This window comes from Lepisma saccharinum, chromosome 12 (assembly GCF_977018435.1).
Source record: "Lepisma saccharinum chromosome 12, izLepSacc3.1, whole genome shotgun sequence".
NCBI classification, from domain to species: Eukaryota; Metazoa; Arthropoda; class Insecta; order Zygentoma; family Lepismatidae; genus Lepisma; species Lepisma saccharinum.
The window spans coordinates 18,831,097-18,847,890 of record NC_139240.1 but is presented as its reverse complement, the minus strand read 5'-3'; the positions used below and the strand labels follow the sequence as shown (position 1 = coordinate 18,847,890).

General features: G+C 39.1%; 1 protein-coding gene across 1 annotated transcript in view; it reads right to left on the bottom strand.

Moving 5' to 3' along the window:
- LOC145996588 (receptor-type tyrosine-protein phosphatase S-like) overlaps positions 1-14,016 on the bottom strand; it is a 183,369-nt gene extending 169,353 nt beyond the window's left edge. Inside the window, exon 1 of the mRNA XM_083133125.1 lies at positions 13,808-14,016. Coding sequence (XP_082989251.1) covers positions 13,808-13,844 — 37 coding nt within the window. The 5' untranslated portion in view covers positions 13,845-14,016. The remainder of the gene's footprint in view (positions 1-13,807) is intronic.
- Between the last annotated feature and the right edge of the window lie 2,778 nt (positions 14,017-16,794).

Below are 16,794 nucleotides of genomic sequence, written 5' to 3'. Positions count from 1 at the left end.
GGTGTTATAACTGAAAAGTGTTAAATGTTGCAAAAAAAAGTTATAGGCATGGCCAGTGTCATGTTCTCTACAGCTTTGCATGCATTCAAAATAGAGACATTAGGCGAATTTGGTTTAAAATGCAAATTGTGACCTTTTCGCAAATTTCCACATATTTTGAGCTTAAAAACGAAAAATACAGCGCAAATTAAAAATTTCTTATGTCTTAGGCTTAACCAGTGGCGTGCTCAGGATTTTCGAAAGGAGGGGGTTAGGTATACATTTTTTAGTAGTCAGACCTCATTTTGCCATCTTTTGCTGCGTTTGATGTTCCTTTTTTAGAAATACTGGGCCAAAAGGCGGGGGGGGGGGGTTTATAACCCCCACCAACCTTTCCTCGGGCACGACACCATTATAACAATAAAATGTATGATATTCACGTTCTCCAAAATGTTATCCTCCGGAAAACTATGCTCGTACATGGAATAATTCCTACAGTTATTTGAAACACGTGCAACTAGATGTTTCCACCTTCTATCGGAATGTTTTGCATCAGCGAGCAAAATGTGTAGGTTCTGGCGGTAGATCGAGTGATCATCTACCGTCACACGGGAGCCGTAACATCACTATTTTTAACGGAAAATAACTTCCTAAAAAATACTTTTCAATGTACGAAACTGTTTCGCACAGACATAGGTCATGTTATCTACAAATTGAAACACTAGTTTAAAAGCACAATGAAGGTGAAATTTTAGGTATATTTTGCAGAAAAGCATGCTAAAATTAAAACGCAATTTTTTGGGGAAATAACACAGTAAAGTAAAAATATATACACCACCACTTTTGGAATAAAATAACGCCGAAAAATCAAGCGATAAGCCACAAGTGGGAGAAAAGTGACGCAACATTAAAAAATGAAATAAAACCAAAATTGAAGAAACTGGAAATTATACAGAACATTACAGAAAGAATTACTCGTAAATGTTCATATGCTGTCAGCTCCCAGATTCTCCGCAAAATATACGAAGTACCCAGGGGCGTATATTCTAGGATACCTAGGCTACCTGCAAAGCCCAGGCTCAGAAGAGAAGAAAAATCGATCGGAAAATGTGGATAAAATTGTTCATTTCAATAATATGATGATGGCGTTTCAGGAGTTGGCACAATTATTTCTTACAAGTTGTTACACTAATTTCTTACGAGTTGGCAATCTTGCCCGCTTTCTTTGAAATTCGCTAAACGTAGAAAAGCACGAAAGGAGTCCCGTGAGTTTAGCATGGCAGTCTTCTAGCACGAATGCCGTCAGTGTTGCGAACCCCCTGTTTCCAGTTTGGAATCTTCTCAGGGACGGGAAATTTTGGAGCGAAGAAAGGGGAAGAGGGTTGTTATGACAGGGAAATTCCCCTCTGGACCAAGAACACCACGCACTTGCAGACAATCAGGACAAGAGGGAGAGGCCGCTGACCTCTTCAAATAACCAGAGCCGCTTGCGTTGTTTTTTAAAACACTTTTGATATCTTAAGTACGTGTTTTTCAATGCCTTTATACACCTTAGAATGGAATTTATTTACTATAAGATATTTACATTACAGAATTTTAATTTCCCCTATTTCCTGTTCTATTGGCTTGAAACAAACTGGCTGCACCCTTGACGACGCTGGGCGATGCGGCACGACTGACCGCGTTAGAAGAAGACGACTGCTCGCCTTTCTCCCAGCTTTTCGAGTGACTTATGCAGTTCTTGCATGATCACTGTCGATCCCCGTTCACGAAGAAAAAAGACCGAGGGCAAGCAACCCCAAGACCGCATCTGTCTTTGGCAAGGGTGTTGGAAAGAATTCGTCCACACTGGCCACAAGGTTGCTAACTTCCAGAATTTTCTGTTCGTCCGTAGCACCACCTCACGCGGTACGATTTTCATGTTTGAAACTCTATAGTAATTAACAAATTACATTATGAAGTTAGCCAGTGATCGCCAGTCGTATGCTATTTATAAGAAATGAAATCACAGCCAGTACTTGAACATAACCGTCATGTAGTCAGTTACTCGGAAATGTGGAGGGTATGTAACACTGCAACTGCAGGTAGGGTGAAACGGAAGAAGCGTGGGTGCTGCGGATGATTGTGTTGTTTTTTTACTGTTATATTGTGCTGTGTTTTTCTGTTCTTTGTGTAATGTTTTTGTACCTGATGTAAAAGTATGATTCTACATTGAAAATTTCGCCATGGTTGACATACCAGACGAGCCATCGATTTGCAGTGTTGCAGGTAAGAACTTGATTATTAGGGGCCTTCTTTCAAAATCATTCAGTTCGAGAACATAACGTGAAAGGTTGGAGCTTGTGAACCATGAGCGACCATGTCCTGAATTGTTCATAACCAAACCAACTAAGAAAGATGGGAAAGTTTTCATTAGGCAGTTTAAAACATCTCGGTACAACAATATTATGTGGTTATGTGGCAGCAATGATCTTAATAAATTATTTTGTTGGCCATGCGTTTTATTCAATACAAATTTAGAACCATGGAACTCAGTGGCGTGCCCAAGGGGGGGTTGATGTGGGTTATAACCCCCATTTCGCCAAGTATTCCTAAAAAAGAACGTCAAAGGTAGGAAAATATGACAAAATGAGGTCTGACTACCAAGAAAAGTATACATAACCCCCTCCCTTTCAAAAATCCTGAGCACGCCACTGATGGAACTATACAGGCTACGGTGAGTGACTTGAGCAATTTTTATAATGCAGTGCAAAGACAAGAACGTTCGCAGAATCACATCTCCGCTTGCATCCAACTGAAGACAAGTCATGATTCATAATTCTAGCCAAGTAAGAAACCGAAACCCGTCCGTTTATTTAAGATCGAAACTTTATGCTAATAGGATGTTTCTTATTTTCAGGGTTAAAGAAGAACGTAATTTAATTTACAGTTGCCCTCAAATATCGGTAAATCATAATTTTATTCATGGTTGGAATTTAAAAGTTATATCGAAAGGCTGTTTTCCTTCTTTAAAAACCGTGCAGCGAAGATTTGATTTTACTGTATGTATGCACTTCACACACTCAAGCCCGATACGTCACCATTATGCACATTATTGTAAGTAGGGATGTGTGTAGGCCTATATTATATTTGAAATTGTTATAATTAACCGAAACGAAAAATTCACCCATCGCTTGCCTATCACGAAAGGTCACGGCACGCCCCTGGTGTAAGGGGAAGTTGGGGAGTTTCTTTTTGGCTGTCCGATTATAGTTTATGCTTATGACCGCACCTAAAAATAACCGAACTGACAAAGGCCAGCGCCAGGTACTCTGTTCTGTAGTGGAAACGCATTGGGTTCATTTCCTTGGTGCGCGGAACTTTTTTCTTTCAATGCAGGTCACTGTGTGGTGAGTGAGTGCGTGAATTATATTTTTGTGAATGATACGTGCTATGTTGTGTAGTGAACTAAATGAATGACATAATTAACGAGCAATTTATTCGGCTAACTTATGAGGATAAGTTTCAAATCGTTGTTGAATTTTTGTTTTTTAGTCCACTTTGTGCACAGAGAGAGGACTGGACCTATAGTTTAATGTGGGATCCAAACCACTATGTGCCTCCACCGGTATCGAACACGGGCATAGGCGCCGACTCCATGGGGCTTGGGGGGCTTGAGCCCCCCCCCCACAATGTTAATGATGTGGGGGTTGAGCCCCTCAAATAATTTTGCTTAAGAGGATCTAATGTATTATTTTGCTTCTCTTGTAAAGTTTACTCTGAATTGTGCAACATGAACTTAACTTTAAATACAGATTTAAAATGTTCTAGACCATCAAATTTGGGGGCTGAGACCGCTAAACCATCAATTTAGGAGGGGGGGCTATGAACGGAGACAGCAAAACACATGACTTATTACTATATACTAAGTATATAATTATGAGTATTGTTAACATTTTTACTAAAAAGAGTTTCAAAATAACGAGGTGATATGACAATTATACCAGTATGTTGTTTAGTGAATTCTGAACAATTTGAGTTCAGGCAATTTTGAAATGTACGATATTTAGTTATCCTCAAAATCTCTTCCTCTAGTCCAAAGAATAAGGGGAAAATAATTCTAAAGTCTTTGAGTTTATTTAACACTGGCTTGCAGTAAAGTTCGCAAGGAAAGCTTATGAAAAGTCTGTATTGCGAAAGCGGGAACGGCTATGATTATTGCTAAAGCACGGCGTGCTATGTGTTTATTTATTATTACAAAATTAAATTTAAAAAGTAAAATATTGTAGCAAGAACAAAAAAGTAAAACTATTTTCCTACGATTTGTGTTAGCATTTATGTAAATAATTAAATAAAACTGTTAAATATTGTAAATATTCGCTATTTTTATGGCTACGTCAACACTAAGGTTCTTTGCACCCGTCACATGTCCTTTCTTTACAAGTCTGTTGCGGACATTAAAACACACCTATGCCCTCGCCGGAACCCGAGACCTCCGGATCAAAGCGCTCGGCTACAGAGGCCGGCATAAAAATGTTATGTTGGCCTCTTAATGTAAATACATAGCCTACTTTTAAATAAAAATGTTACTTGTTATCTAAAAAATAAATGAGCAGACACACGTTTATCATGTTATATTTCATTTGCATGAGGAATATAATAGCTGCTTAAAAACTGCTATACGAAGACGTAATTTTTATTTTTAAAAAAGGAAGGGAGTGAGTCATTCATTCATTTATTTCAGTGATCAGAGCCCCACCCCCCAATAATTTTGACAAGTCGGCGCCCCTGAACACGGGTTCATTTGTTTCAAGGCGAAGGCGTTGTCACTACGCCAACGAGAAGACCCAAAGCTTCAACTCGTGAAGGTGTGTAGGTCTCAGACACTCCAAAAGAAGTATAAAAGGTTTGTCCTAGAATTGCGAAAATAAAATTTTTGAATTCTTTTAAAAATTGCAATTTTAGCCGCATCACCCCACATACGAGATCAATATTCAAGTCAGAGTCTCCTTGGGGGCGACCGTAGAGGGCCTCGCACTTCCGAAATGTAGCTAATATCACTGGATTGTTTAATTATTCATATACATGTGCAAGCGCGACCACGGCCGATTATAAGCATGGAAAGAAACGAGGAATGACAACCTTACTGGCAAAGTGGTTAGCCCGACGCCAGGGGTCCCGGTTCAAATTCCAGCCTGCGCATGGGTGTTGTTTGTGAGTGTCTCTTCATCAATATCATCATATCGTCGCGATTAGCCAAAAGTGGAAGAAAAGCGACGCTGAATAACAAGAATTAAAAAATCTATAAAACATGAACATTTGTAATCAGCAGTACTACGGAAAAAGAAAACCGAAGTTTCAAATGGGGCCCGCAACACACTGTAACAATCGAATTCACATGAGAAAACATGTGAATGGAAAATTTTCACCGTTGATTTTTTTGTTATGGGCAACCAATTTGTCAAATTTTGTCGGTGGTTCAGGGTGAAACCCCCGAGATTAAATAGATATAAGGTAAGAATTTGCGATTAAAATTACCACCTGAGCGCTAGTGTCGCTTCAAATATGACCGCTCTACGTAGGATAGATCTTTGTTTTCATTCAGTAGTAGTACGTGATAGCAGCGTGTTGTCATTGCTGGTATGGAAGAAACGTTTAAATTACGCGTTATATTTAAATATTGCGAATGCGATGTGAATTCCAGGAACTATAACGAAGGTGAAGCTGTGCTGAGAGCGAAGCATTTAATTATGATAATAAAAATAACACGGAAAATGCAGACGAAACTAATGTATACGCACTGGTTCTTCAAAGCAGTGCTGTTTCATCTGCACTACACCTCTGTTGTACGTAACTGCCTAACTCGGACTCTCAGAAATGGTTTGAAAATAAAGCAATTATTATAAAGCTTGGGCAGGAAATAAATGTAAACATGCCGTTGCAGTTTTCCCCCAAAGAGGCAGGCTCAGTGGCGTACGCAAGGGGGGGGTTACGGGGTTTAACCCCCCCCCTTGAGCTTGTGAAATATTATGAAAAATGCTGTGGAAAAAAACTAAATGACCAATTATTCACAGTCAAAGATCTGGGACAATAATATTACTATTACTACTTCTACTACTACTACTACTACTAATAATAATAATAATAATAATAATTTGAATTATTATTTCCATGCAGCATTGAGAAAAGCACAGCATTCCAAACACACGCGTCTTTCAGAGTGATGCCTTGAAAATAAACACGAGTTTATGAGGTTAGGTTAGGGTAACTATGATTTAAAAGAAAAAAAAGTTGTTTTGTATCTCACTTGCAACAATGTTCAATACACTGGCGTACGCAGAATTTTTTTGTCGGGAGAGGCTGGAATAGTAATAACTCCATTAAGCCTTGTTTCCATGATTATGAAAAACTAAATATGCTGACCAAGGCAGTAATTTATTTTATTAAAAACATAAACTAACGTAACGTTTCAACCTTCTAGCAAGGTCTTCTTCAGATTCTGTATCAAGCAGGCACGTATCCAGGAATTCCTTTCGGGGGGGGCTCAACACCATTTTTTTAAGGGGTATAGTAAGAACCTCACAATTGCGTGTTTAAGACCAGAGGTGTCAATTGGGTTCCAAAACGGGGCAGGGGGGGGGGGTGCGGAGGGCGTTGCAAGGAAAGTTTACTTTCTCTTGGTAGCCAAGGCTTATGGTCATAATGTTGAGGCAAAAAAATAAAAAATTGGGAACAACTATCTCTTAAATCGTTGCCATAACGTGAAATCGGAACATTTTTTACCACTCAACTCCTCTGTTTCCACGCATTAATATTGTGTGCCGGAACCATCTCAGTATGTGTGTTTGTCCATTTCATCTCATCAGACATAAAAACATCTATGGTGTCTTTGAGTGTTTTTACGAAGCTGTTACACATGCACGGGATGGACAATCCACTCGACAACGCGAGATTCAAATTGTGGGCTGCGAACTGGACGCAGACAGCTCTCGAATATTTCTCTCTGATTCGAGCCTGAACACCACTAACGTGTCTTGTCCTCCCATTTTTCAGCTCTTATAAAAGCCGAAACCCACCAAATTGTTCAGATTCAGGCCTTAGCACTCACAAGTGTTCAAATATGCTTGTCACAGCTTCCGCTGTCTTGTCATATATCGGCACGAAACAAAGGAAGTCTTCTTGAATACAGGTGGATCACGAAACAATTAATGCACAGTGAAAACCCTTCCATTCCGAACACATCTAATGTTTCGTCTCCCAGTATGATGAAATGCTTACTCATTTATCTCCAGTGACGTGCCCAAGGGAGGTTTGTTGAGGTAATAACCCCATTTGACCCAGTATTCCCCCTCTCCATTCCGAAAATCCTGGGCACCCCTCTCTTTATCTCGGACATTTTTTAAAATCAACTCACCAGAAGTTTTTATCATCGTATTGGAAATTGAAGTAAGATGCGTTCTTCCTGCAGGTTTGAATATGATCCTTTAGGGTGCTGTCGTCTGCCTGCCTTCACACCTAACCTTAACAAGACCCTAATTTTCCATCCTTGTGACTTGGATTTTCAAGACTTAGGAAGGTTTCAGACCGAAGGGACACGCGATACATGTCGATTGGAATGGGCTAATCAACAGCAACGTTTCATGCCGTAGCGACACAAAAGGCCGCACAAACCTAATTTCGATTTGTGAAATCCCCCTTATTAGGCCACTGTCATTGTCACCAAGAAGTAGTAGCTCTTGTTCACCACAGAAAAAATTATCCTCAACCGGTGGGAATGCTCCTCAGTTTTCCTCTCTCCTATATTTTCTGTGCTTGTTCACTATACAGGCAACACCTTACGATTTGATATACACAGGACATGTAATATGTAGACATTTTAACGAAAAATCGGTTGAAGTCAAGGATGGCTAGGTGGCTCAGTTGGTAGAGCCCTGATTTGGGTCCTGGTAGAGCCTGCAATTTCCGCCTAAAATGTCTACATATGCAACATCTTCTTAAAACCAATAAGTTGCTGACCAAGGCAGTTTATTAAGATAAAAACACTTAACACGTAACGTTTCGACCCTGTATCAGGGTCTTCCTCAGACGAAGAACTCTTCGAAGAGTTCTTCGTCTGAGGAAGACCCTGATACAGGGTCGAAACGTTACGTGTTAAGTGTTTTTATCTTAATAAACTGCCTTGGTCAGCAACTTATTGGTTTTAATATGGAAACAAGGCTTAATTATATTACAACATCTTCTTGCTTTCTCTTCTCGACATTCATAAAATTTTCGGCTGTCTCTTTATGGTAGTTAAGTGTTTGAATGTGTTTCGAACCCAGTAGGCTTAAACAAAAGTATTTTTTATACCATGAAATTCTCGGACTGCATATACGAAATTTAGTTCTGGCAAAACTAAATCATCACTCAAAACTTTGATTTTCCACTCCAATATCCGGTACTGCTGAAATATTCACTTTAGAGAGAGACCTTTGATCTCTTTGGCCCTCGAACCGAAGTAGCACTACACTGAGGCCCCGGAAATTCTGCTGTCGTCAATGTCTTCATTTTCAAATCACTATATCTTATAAAGCAATCAAAGGACGCTGACTGATCTGATCACCAACGACTGTATGAATTGTCACACTTACCTCTGAAATCTCATTAACCGATTCTTTGTACAGATCAACCGAAAAATTGAATCCGCGTATTTATATCCTCATTATATTCTAGAACGTTCCGCAGATAAAACGATTCGTTAATATCGCCAATAGTTGACTCCTTCTCTCATTCAAGAACGTACCCCCTCCCGACTTCCAGAGATTAGAAATTACAACGAATCGCCCTAAGTGTGGCGCTACCTTTGTTGTGCAGCTTCCAAATGCTGACAAGTATCTACATAGTGCTCAAGTGCGCTGCGAGAACACCGTAAGCACAAGAAAAGTGTACGTGCAATATTATCAACAACAGGGTTATAGAACATTCTCCGTCTTGCCTCGATAATTGTCATCTCCTTAAATCATCGTCAAATTATTCAAAAAGCCAAAAACCTGATTTTATCTAGTGTAAAATAAAAAAAAATCCTGGGGGGGCTCGAGCCACCTCACCCGAAGCTTGGATACGTGCTATTAACAATAACAGGGTTATAGAACATTCTCCATCTTGTCTCGATAATTATTTCTCCCAAACTATCATCACATTATTCAAGAAGAAAAAATCCTAGTTTTATCTAGTGTAAACAGAAAAAATTCCTGAAGGGGAGCTCGAGCCTCCTGATTCCCACCTTGGATACGTGCTATTGACAATAATAGGGTTATAGAACACTCTCCGTTTTGTCTCGATAATTATTTCTCTCAGATTTATAAATTTATTATCTTCACATTATTCAAGACGCCAAAAATCTAATTTTATCTAGTGTAAATTGAAAAATTTCCTGAGGGAGGGGGGGGGCTCGAGCCATTAACTATAACAGGGGTATAAAACATGCTCCGTCTTGCCTCGATAATTATTTCTCTCCTTACATTATTTTCACATTATTTAAGAAGACAAAAACCTAATTTTATCTAACGTGTGAAAAATTTCCTGGGTAGAGGGTCTAGCCCCCTGTGCCCCATCTTGGATACGTGCTATTATCAATAACAGGGTTACGGAACATTCTCCGTCTTGCCTCGATAATTATTTCTCTCCTTAAATTATTGTCATATTATTTTATTTCACACCACAAGAAATCAAAAACCTCTTTTTATCTAGTGTAAACCTAAAACTTTCGGGGGGGGCTCGAGCCCCCTCAGCCCCCCCTCTGGATACGTGCCTGGTATCAAGTACAAAAGTAACCAGATACAACAAGAAGGGTAATATATATACACAAACATTACTCCCTCCAGACTATTTAGAAAGTTGTTTGGAACTTTCTAGCAGATGACTTTCACTTTCCAACTTTACTTTCACCTAAAAGGCTAAAAACAATTACTTCCATATAGAATGTGGTTGGACTTCTTAATCTCACGCTCTTTTCCCTTCATTTTTCTTCCTTCTCCTCTCCTCTTTTTCTCTTGTCCTTTCCACTCTTTCCAACATCTTCTTCCATTCTTTGTTTAACTTCAGTCCCCCATTCCAGTTCATTGTGTCTTCTTCGCCTTTCTTCTCTATTTCCTTGGCTTCCTTCCATTTTCTCACTAGCATTCTCTTCTCCCTTCCTATTTGCTTAGCCTCATCCCACTCTATGTCATGTCCTGTTTCTCTCGTGTGTTTAAATATTGCATTTCTCTCTCTCTTAAGTCGTACATCATCCCTATGTTGTTTCAACCTGTCTTTCAGCCTTTTTTTCGTTTCTCCTATGTACACACTCTGACATTCTTTACATTTTACTTCGTAGATAATCCCTTCTTCTTCCTCTTCTCTGTTTTCCTTTTTCTTGTTAGCATTCCTCGCTATTCCTAAGATGCTTCTCCCTCCCTTCCTGTAAGTTTTAATTCCTGCTTTCCTAAGTACTTTGTATATCTTTTCTGTGGTCTTCCCCATACTCCTTATTCCAAACCTTTACGTTTTGGAATAGTAAATGTGGATAGCACATGGCTTCGTTTTGGAGGGCAGGATGCATAATAAAATATTTCATATTTTTGGAGCTTTTCAGTCTATTAAAATTGTATTCAAAGACAAAAATGGTAATCGGGATTCACTTTAAAAGAGGTTTTGCATTTACACATTTTGATTTTTTAAAGTTCTTAACGGATTTTTATTTGAAAAATAGAATTTTCTCAAAATTTCGGTAGGAGCTGGAACACCATCGGCCATCCCTCTACGTATGCCAGTGTTCAACGAACATGTATTTTTTTTGTGTGTGAACAATGAGAATTAACTAAATAAAGTATTGGTTCGTTGTAAGAGGCTAATGTATAGACAATGGCTAGGCGGACAAGAATACAGTCACCAGTCCGCCTTCCCATTGTATTGTTTATCGCAGCACGTTTGAATGTCTTCTCCCTTTAAAATGTCTCACCTTGTTGACTAGACAATTATTCAAACGACAATAAGCTTAACTATTACAAAATGTTTTGTTGGTAAGAACAGCGAGACAATTCAGATGTGAATTATCAGGGACATTTATGCGGGAAAGAAGCCGGAAAAATTCCGACTAATTCCGGGAATCGAACCCGGATCGCCTGCGTGGTTGTCAGACGCTCTACCGACCAGACCATCGCAGCTCCTTGGATGAGTTCCATACTTTCATTATTTCAATTTTTTTAAATATATTTTCTTGTATTTATGGATCTTCTTCACCCTTGAAATGTCTCACCTCGTTGACCAGACAATTATTTCGTAACAAAGAAACGAAAAAATGCTTCCAGTATTTGATAAAAATCGAATGACGAAAAAGTAATTTTGTTCTAATGTTTTCATAAATACTATATTTATGTAGATCTCTACTACTTAATAGTAGTAGTAGTGGTATTAGTAGTATTATTAGTATTAATTTAGATAATTAATTAATTATAAGTATTATTAATTAATTGTGATTATTATTATTTAATTAAAGTATAATAAAACAATGGTAATGTGAATTTGGAAACAAAGTTTTAGAAATAACATCCCCCTTGATGAAATCCTGCGTACGCTACTGGGCAGGCTAGTTTAATAACAACACCGGATAATAATAATAATAATAATAATAATAATAACAACAAGTTCATTGAGGCTATCTTCAGTCTTCACTGAAAATTGACTGACTGAATGAAACAGCAACATTAGCATGTCAATTATGATTTTCTGACTTACCTTTATGATTTCGGACATTAATTAATTCTCATACTATTTTCATCTTCGTACTTAATCGACTTGCATCTGTTCCAAATTGAATGCATAATACATTGTTTTCGAAAAAAATGTTATCTTCATAAAGAACAATTTAAAATTTGCTTTCATGGCAATAAAATCAAATTTCCGAAAGATTATTTCGGAAAATAAAGTGATCAGACTCGTGCATTCTTCGTAATTTTCTTGCCGCATTTCAGTTATGCCAATCTTGTCAATCAGTTCTGTTTTCCCTGATTTATTTAAACATTTGATTTTGTTGATTCCACTGGGTAGAAAACACATGTAAGCTTTTCACTTGTCCTGAACCACAAAACGATTTAGAGCAAAAAACTGAACAGTAGACGCTACTTTTTCGCATGTTCCCCATGCTCTGAACGGCTTCAACACGGCGAAGCGCTGCGAAGTGTCCCACGTGGAGTGGTTCCTGAAAATCTCACCAGATGGCATATCGGATAATTTTAATCGCGAATTGCGCATACTAAAACCATGTTGGTTGTAGTTCGCACAGGGCCTCATGCCAGGCGCAAGGGAATTTATAATAAAGAGCATATGCTTGTATTGTTAAAAATAAACTAAACGCCGAAACGCAATTTGAGAGTGCCCAGAGATTTAGGAAATCGACTCACTATCCGAGTCCCGACCAGAGTACTTCTCCTTCACTGTTTATTCTTTCATCATTCATTTAATCATCCCTATCGCCGCAACAGAAGAGCGAGTCAATAACTAAATAAATAATAAAAAAAAAACGTGCTGCATTATTGAAACATCAAGTATTCAAATATCGATAAATTGAAAAACCAAGAAGCCGGGCAAGCGCGTTAAGTGGTTTGCTTTCGATCTTGCCACCGAAGATCCTGGGTTCAAATCTCGGCCCTGGGCGTTGGTGTTGTTTCATCGACTTCATCCTCTTCGTCGCGATTAACCAAATGTGACGCTTAATATAAATACGAAAAATCGAAATAAACTACGAACGCTTTAAAATGTTACCTTTAAGGAATGTCGTAGGGCGGGGTGGCTGCAGGGGCTATAGCTCACCTCCGAAATTTTGAGAAAAATCAACATTTTAAATAAAAAGAGTGAAGAACTCGGGGAAAAACCAGAGCGGCAAATGCAAAGCCCCTTCAATTACCCCCCATTGCGAATTTGATAGAGGAAAATTCTAAAAATGCGAAATATATTATTGTGCATGCAACGCGTCCTCCTCTCCCCCAGAAAGCATCTATGTACTATCCAGGCACGTATCTAGAAATATGTTTCGGGGGGGGGGGGGGTTCGAACCAAGTGTCTGAAAATAATATTTTAATAATATTAATAATAATGTTTAATGTTAAATATTATATTAAATTAATTAAAATATTCAAATTAATATACTTTTATTACATGAATAGGTAAAATGACGGTATAAGAATAGTGATATAACATCACGTATTCATTATCTATCCGAAAAAGGTTAACCGTGAAGTTAAGGTTGGCAAAATTTCCCGTCCCGATCCCGACTTTTCGGGATCCCGAGAAGTCGTGAAATACCGAATGTTCATTTTAAAAAGTCGTTAATTCTCGACGTTTTCTGCATTGTATGGCTGGAACTTATCGGAAATTGTTCGTTTTTGTACCAGAAATGCAAAAACAATCACTTAAGGTGAAAATCACTTAAGATTTCCAGAGGTTCGGAAAATTTCGAACATTCCCCGTCCTGAAAATTTCTCGACTTTGTTGGGAAATTGCGAATTTTTCCCATTCCGATTGTCTGTATTTAAAAACAATTTCCCGTCCCGACCGAAAAAATCTGTCCCGCAATCTGTCTTTCGGGGGGTCTGGACCTCCTTGACCCCCTAAATACGTCCTTGGTACTATCCACCTTTACATTCCAGCCCCTCCCGAAAAAAAATAATGCACAAGCCAGTGCCTTTATGTCATTTCCTCAAACACTTGTATGATTTATATCTGCTGTATAACCGGCTTATTTCATAAAATCGCAAGCGAAACATTCGCAAATACAAATGAAAACAACAAATACTATTTATTCCGTTACATACAATTATGAAGTTGTACTTACGTGAAATAAAGAAAACGGCAATCAGCAGACAAAGCATCCTGACTAGAACATTTGTCTAAGTCGTCCGAAGATACTGGGTTACTAGAGCACCTTAACACGTAACATATTCCCATAGAACTGAAGTCTTCTTGGAATAAGTCTAAATAGAGGAACTTCCTTGTGCAGAGCGGAACTTGAGCCTTCATCCTGTTTGTCTAGAGTGGCGCGTGTAATTTCCTGCGTCTTGCTAAATTATCTTCAGGCAGGCCGTAAAGTACTGCCGGAGCTATCTTCAATCTTCCATTGCCCAAACAGTATTCTGCAGCCGCTCGTTCCAGTTAAAACAATATTGCGGTTATTTATAATCCGTATAAAACACACGGCTGGAAACAAATTGGTGTTTTTTCACATTAAAAGCATTTGACAGAACATTTTAAAACATGATTTATCGCCTTAAAGTGATTTAATCAACCGGTATAAACACTGGCCTACAGAGGGGAGGGGGGCAACGACCTCTCCTAAATTTTGAGAAAATCAACATTTTCAAATAATAATAATAATAATAACCCATGGTTCTACAGCTCGTAAGGGCGCTGGCCTATCTCCAGACTGTCAGCCTCCCTCCCACAATCCTCATTTCCATAGTAACCACCACCGTTGGGCCAACGTCAGTTTTTACATGGGAAAGGTTGGCTTTACGTTGCTTGGCAAATTGACGTTGGTCTTACGTTGAGCCAACGGTGGTTGCCAACGTTTGCCGAACCATGGAAACTTGAGTCAAAATCAGTTTTATAAACAACATTTTAATGCTAACACAACTTTCAGGTGAATGCTGAAAATTCTAGACTGTAAAATAAGTGACATGTAACAGTGTTTCTTTTCGAATATTACAGTCACAGCACACACTGGAAATATAATGTATTTTTAATGAAAGTAGAAGCTATTTTTAACTTGTAGTCACTCACCAGTCCTTTGTCAGCCACCATGGATGAAAGATGCGTTGGAAATTGCTTAGCTATTGTTTGTCTCTTTTGCTGTAGTAGAACAAGAACATTCTTACAGGTATTATTGTGAAGGTGGTTAAGCAATGTGATGTGCAGACTAAATTCTATGAAAGATGGAAAAATTAGTAAACTCTACAAGGTTTCTGTGCTACCACTTGAAGGTATGGTGCCTTGAAAACAATGATACCATGTGACTGAGAAAGTGCTGTGCATTTTTTTATTTTCATATATAATTTGAACTATTCTTTACATTTGGCCTCACAATAAATGATGTAGATATCAGAAAACAAACCTATCCATTCTTTAGTTTTCAGTACCTTGGGGCAACGTAGTAAAACCATACGTTGGGCCAATGTAAAAACCACACGTTGGCTCAACGTTGGAACCACTGCCAAAATTACCGATGGCCAATGGTATGTTTTGAGTTGGACAAACCGTTGTTTAACCATTTTCAGTAAGGTTGGCCCAACATTGAGCCAACCACTTTTGGTTACTTGGGTTTCAAATAATAGCTGTGAAGAACTCGGGAAAACAAAGTGGTAAATGTAAACCGCCCTTAAAATGACCCGCATTGCCATTTTTGAGAGTCTTTTCATGCCGGGGTGTAAGGGGTGTTCCTTCCACATAGTGCACCCAATAGTCAACCTCACTTCCACATAGTACACCCTGGACTGCAGACTAACGAGGTTCTGGCGACTGGCCCCATGGCAGTTTGTGTTGTCCTGTGTTTTGTCCTTATTTGTGCTGAGTGCTCCTTTACACCCTCAGCGTTTCACGAAAGTCAGAATATTTTATTATTTTAGTTATGCAACGTTAGAGTTGTTATGAGGCTGGACCCCGTATACCGTGACGGGTGCAAAATAGCCTTAGTGCTGACGCACCCAAAATTTTAAATTCAAATTCAAATTCTTTTCATGCCCTTTTAACGAAGGGTCTACGGAAGAAAAGAAAATTCAAATTGAAAGTGGGACCCGAAACAGTGTGTGCCTTCACTGGGTATTGAAGAAAATGGCCAAGATCGAGAATGTGTGGGGCTCTACCCATGGGCGTCCGGAAAGGGGATAAAAGGAGACAGGGCAGGGCCCCTCCCTGGAAAATGAACGTCAACCTAAAATTGTGTATTTTACACATATAATTTCATAATTACTGTAATTTATGTGTTATTATATGGGCGTTGCAGGAATATGATTACTTCAAACTGTAAGGGCTTTTTAAGGGGGCAACACTATTATGGGGGAAATATACGAAGTTTGTCCCCCCTGGGAAAAAATACCTTGCTTGACCCTCCCTGGAAAAAATCTGAGTACGTCCATGGCTCTACCCCCACATACCCTAAAGCCCTCATGGCAAGGTGCAATATGCACGGGAAAATTCACATGCTTTGAACGTTAATTCTATCTACACTATGACCTAGGAATTGGTGGAGCAAAGAAAAGCATCAAGGAACAGAAGGGGAGAAAGCGAGTGGTCGGAGGTAAGCAGTACGAGCGTGCTGCTGCAAACGGCTGGCAGATGCTCTCACTTCCCCTCTAGCGAGTTCATTGGTCGGTCTCGAGTCATTACTAGCTCAGAGACTGTTCTCGTTCTTTCGCTCCAGAGATTCCCGGGACAGAGTATACAGGGTGTTTCCGGGCTGGTGATACAAACTTTCAGGGATGATGGAGAAGGGAACATGTATCAATTTGAGATAAGGAACCCTGTTCCGGAAACGACTTAGTCGAAAGTTATAAGCGAAAATCGGTTTACGAAGATGTAATACTTTTATTACCTGCACAAATTTTACAGGCTGCTACATTCAAAACAGTTGTTCAAAGTGGTATCCCCCAGCTTCGCTGCAGGCATGGCAAGACAGTCTTGTGTACGAGACACCTGTAGTCAGGCGCGCCGACTTGTCAAAATTATTGGGGGGGGGGGCTCTGATCACTGAAATAAATGAATGAATGACTCACTCCCTTCTTCTTCTAAAAATAAAAATTACGTCTTCGTATAGCAGTTTTTAAGCAG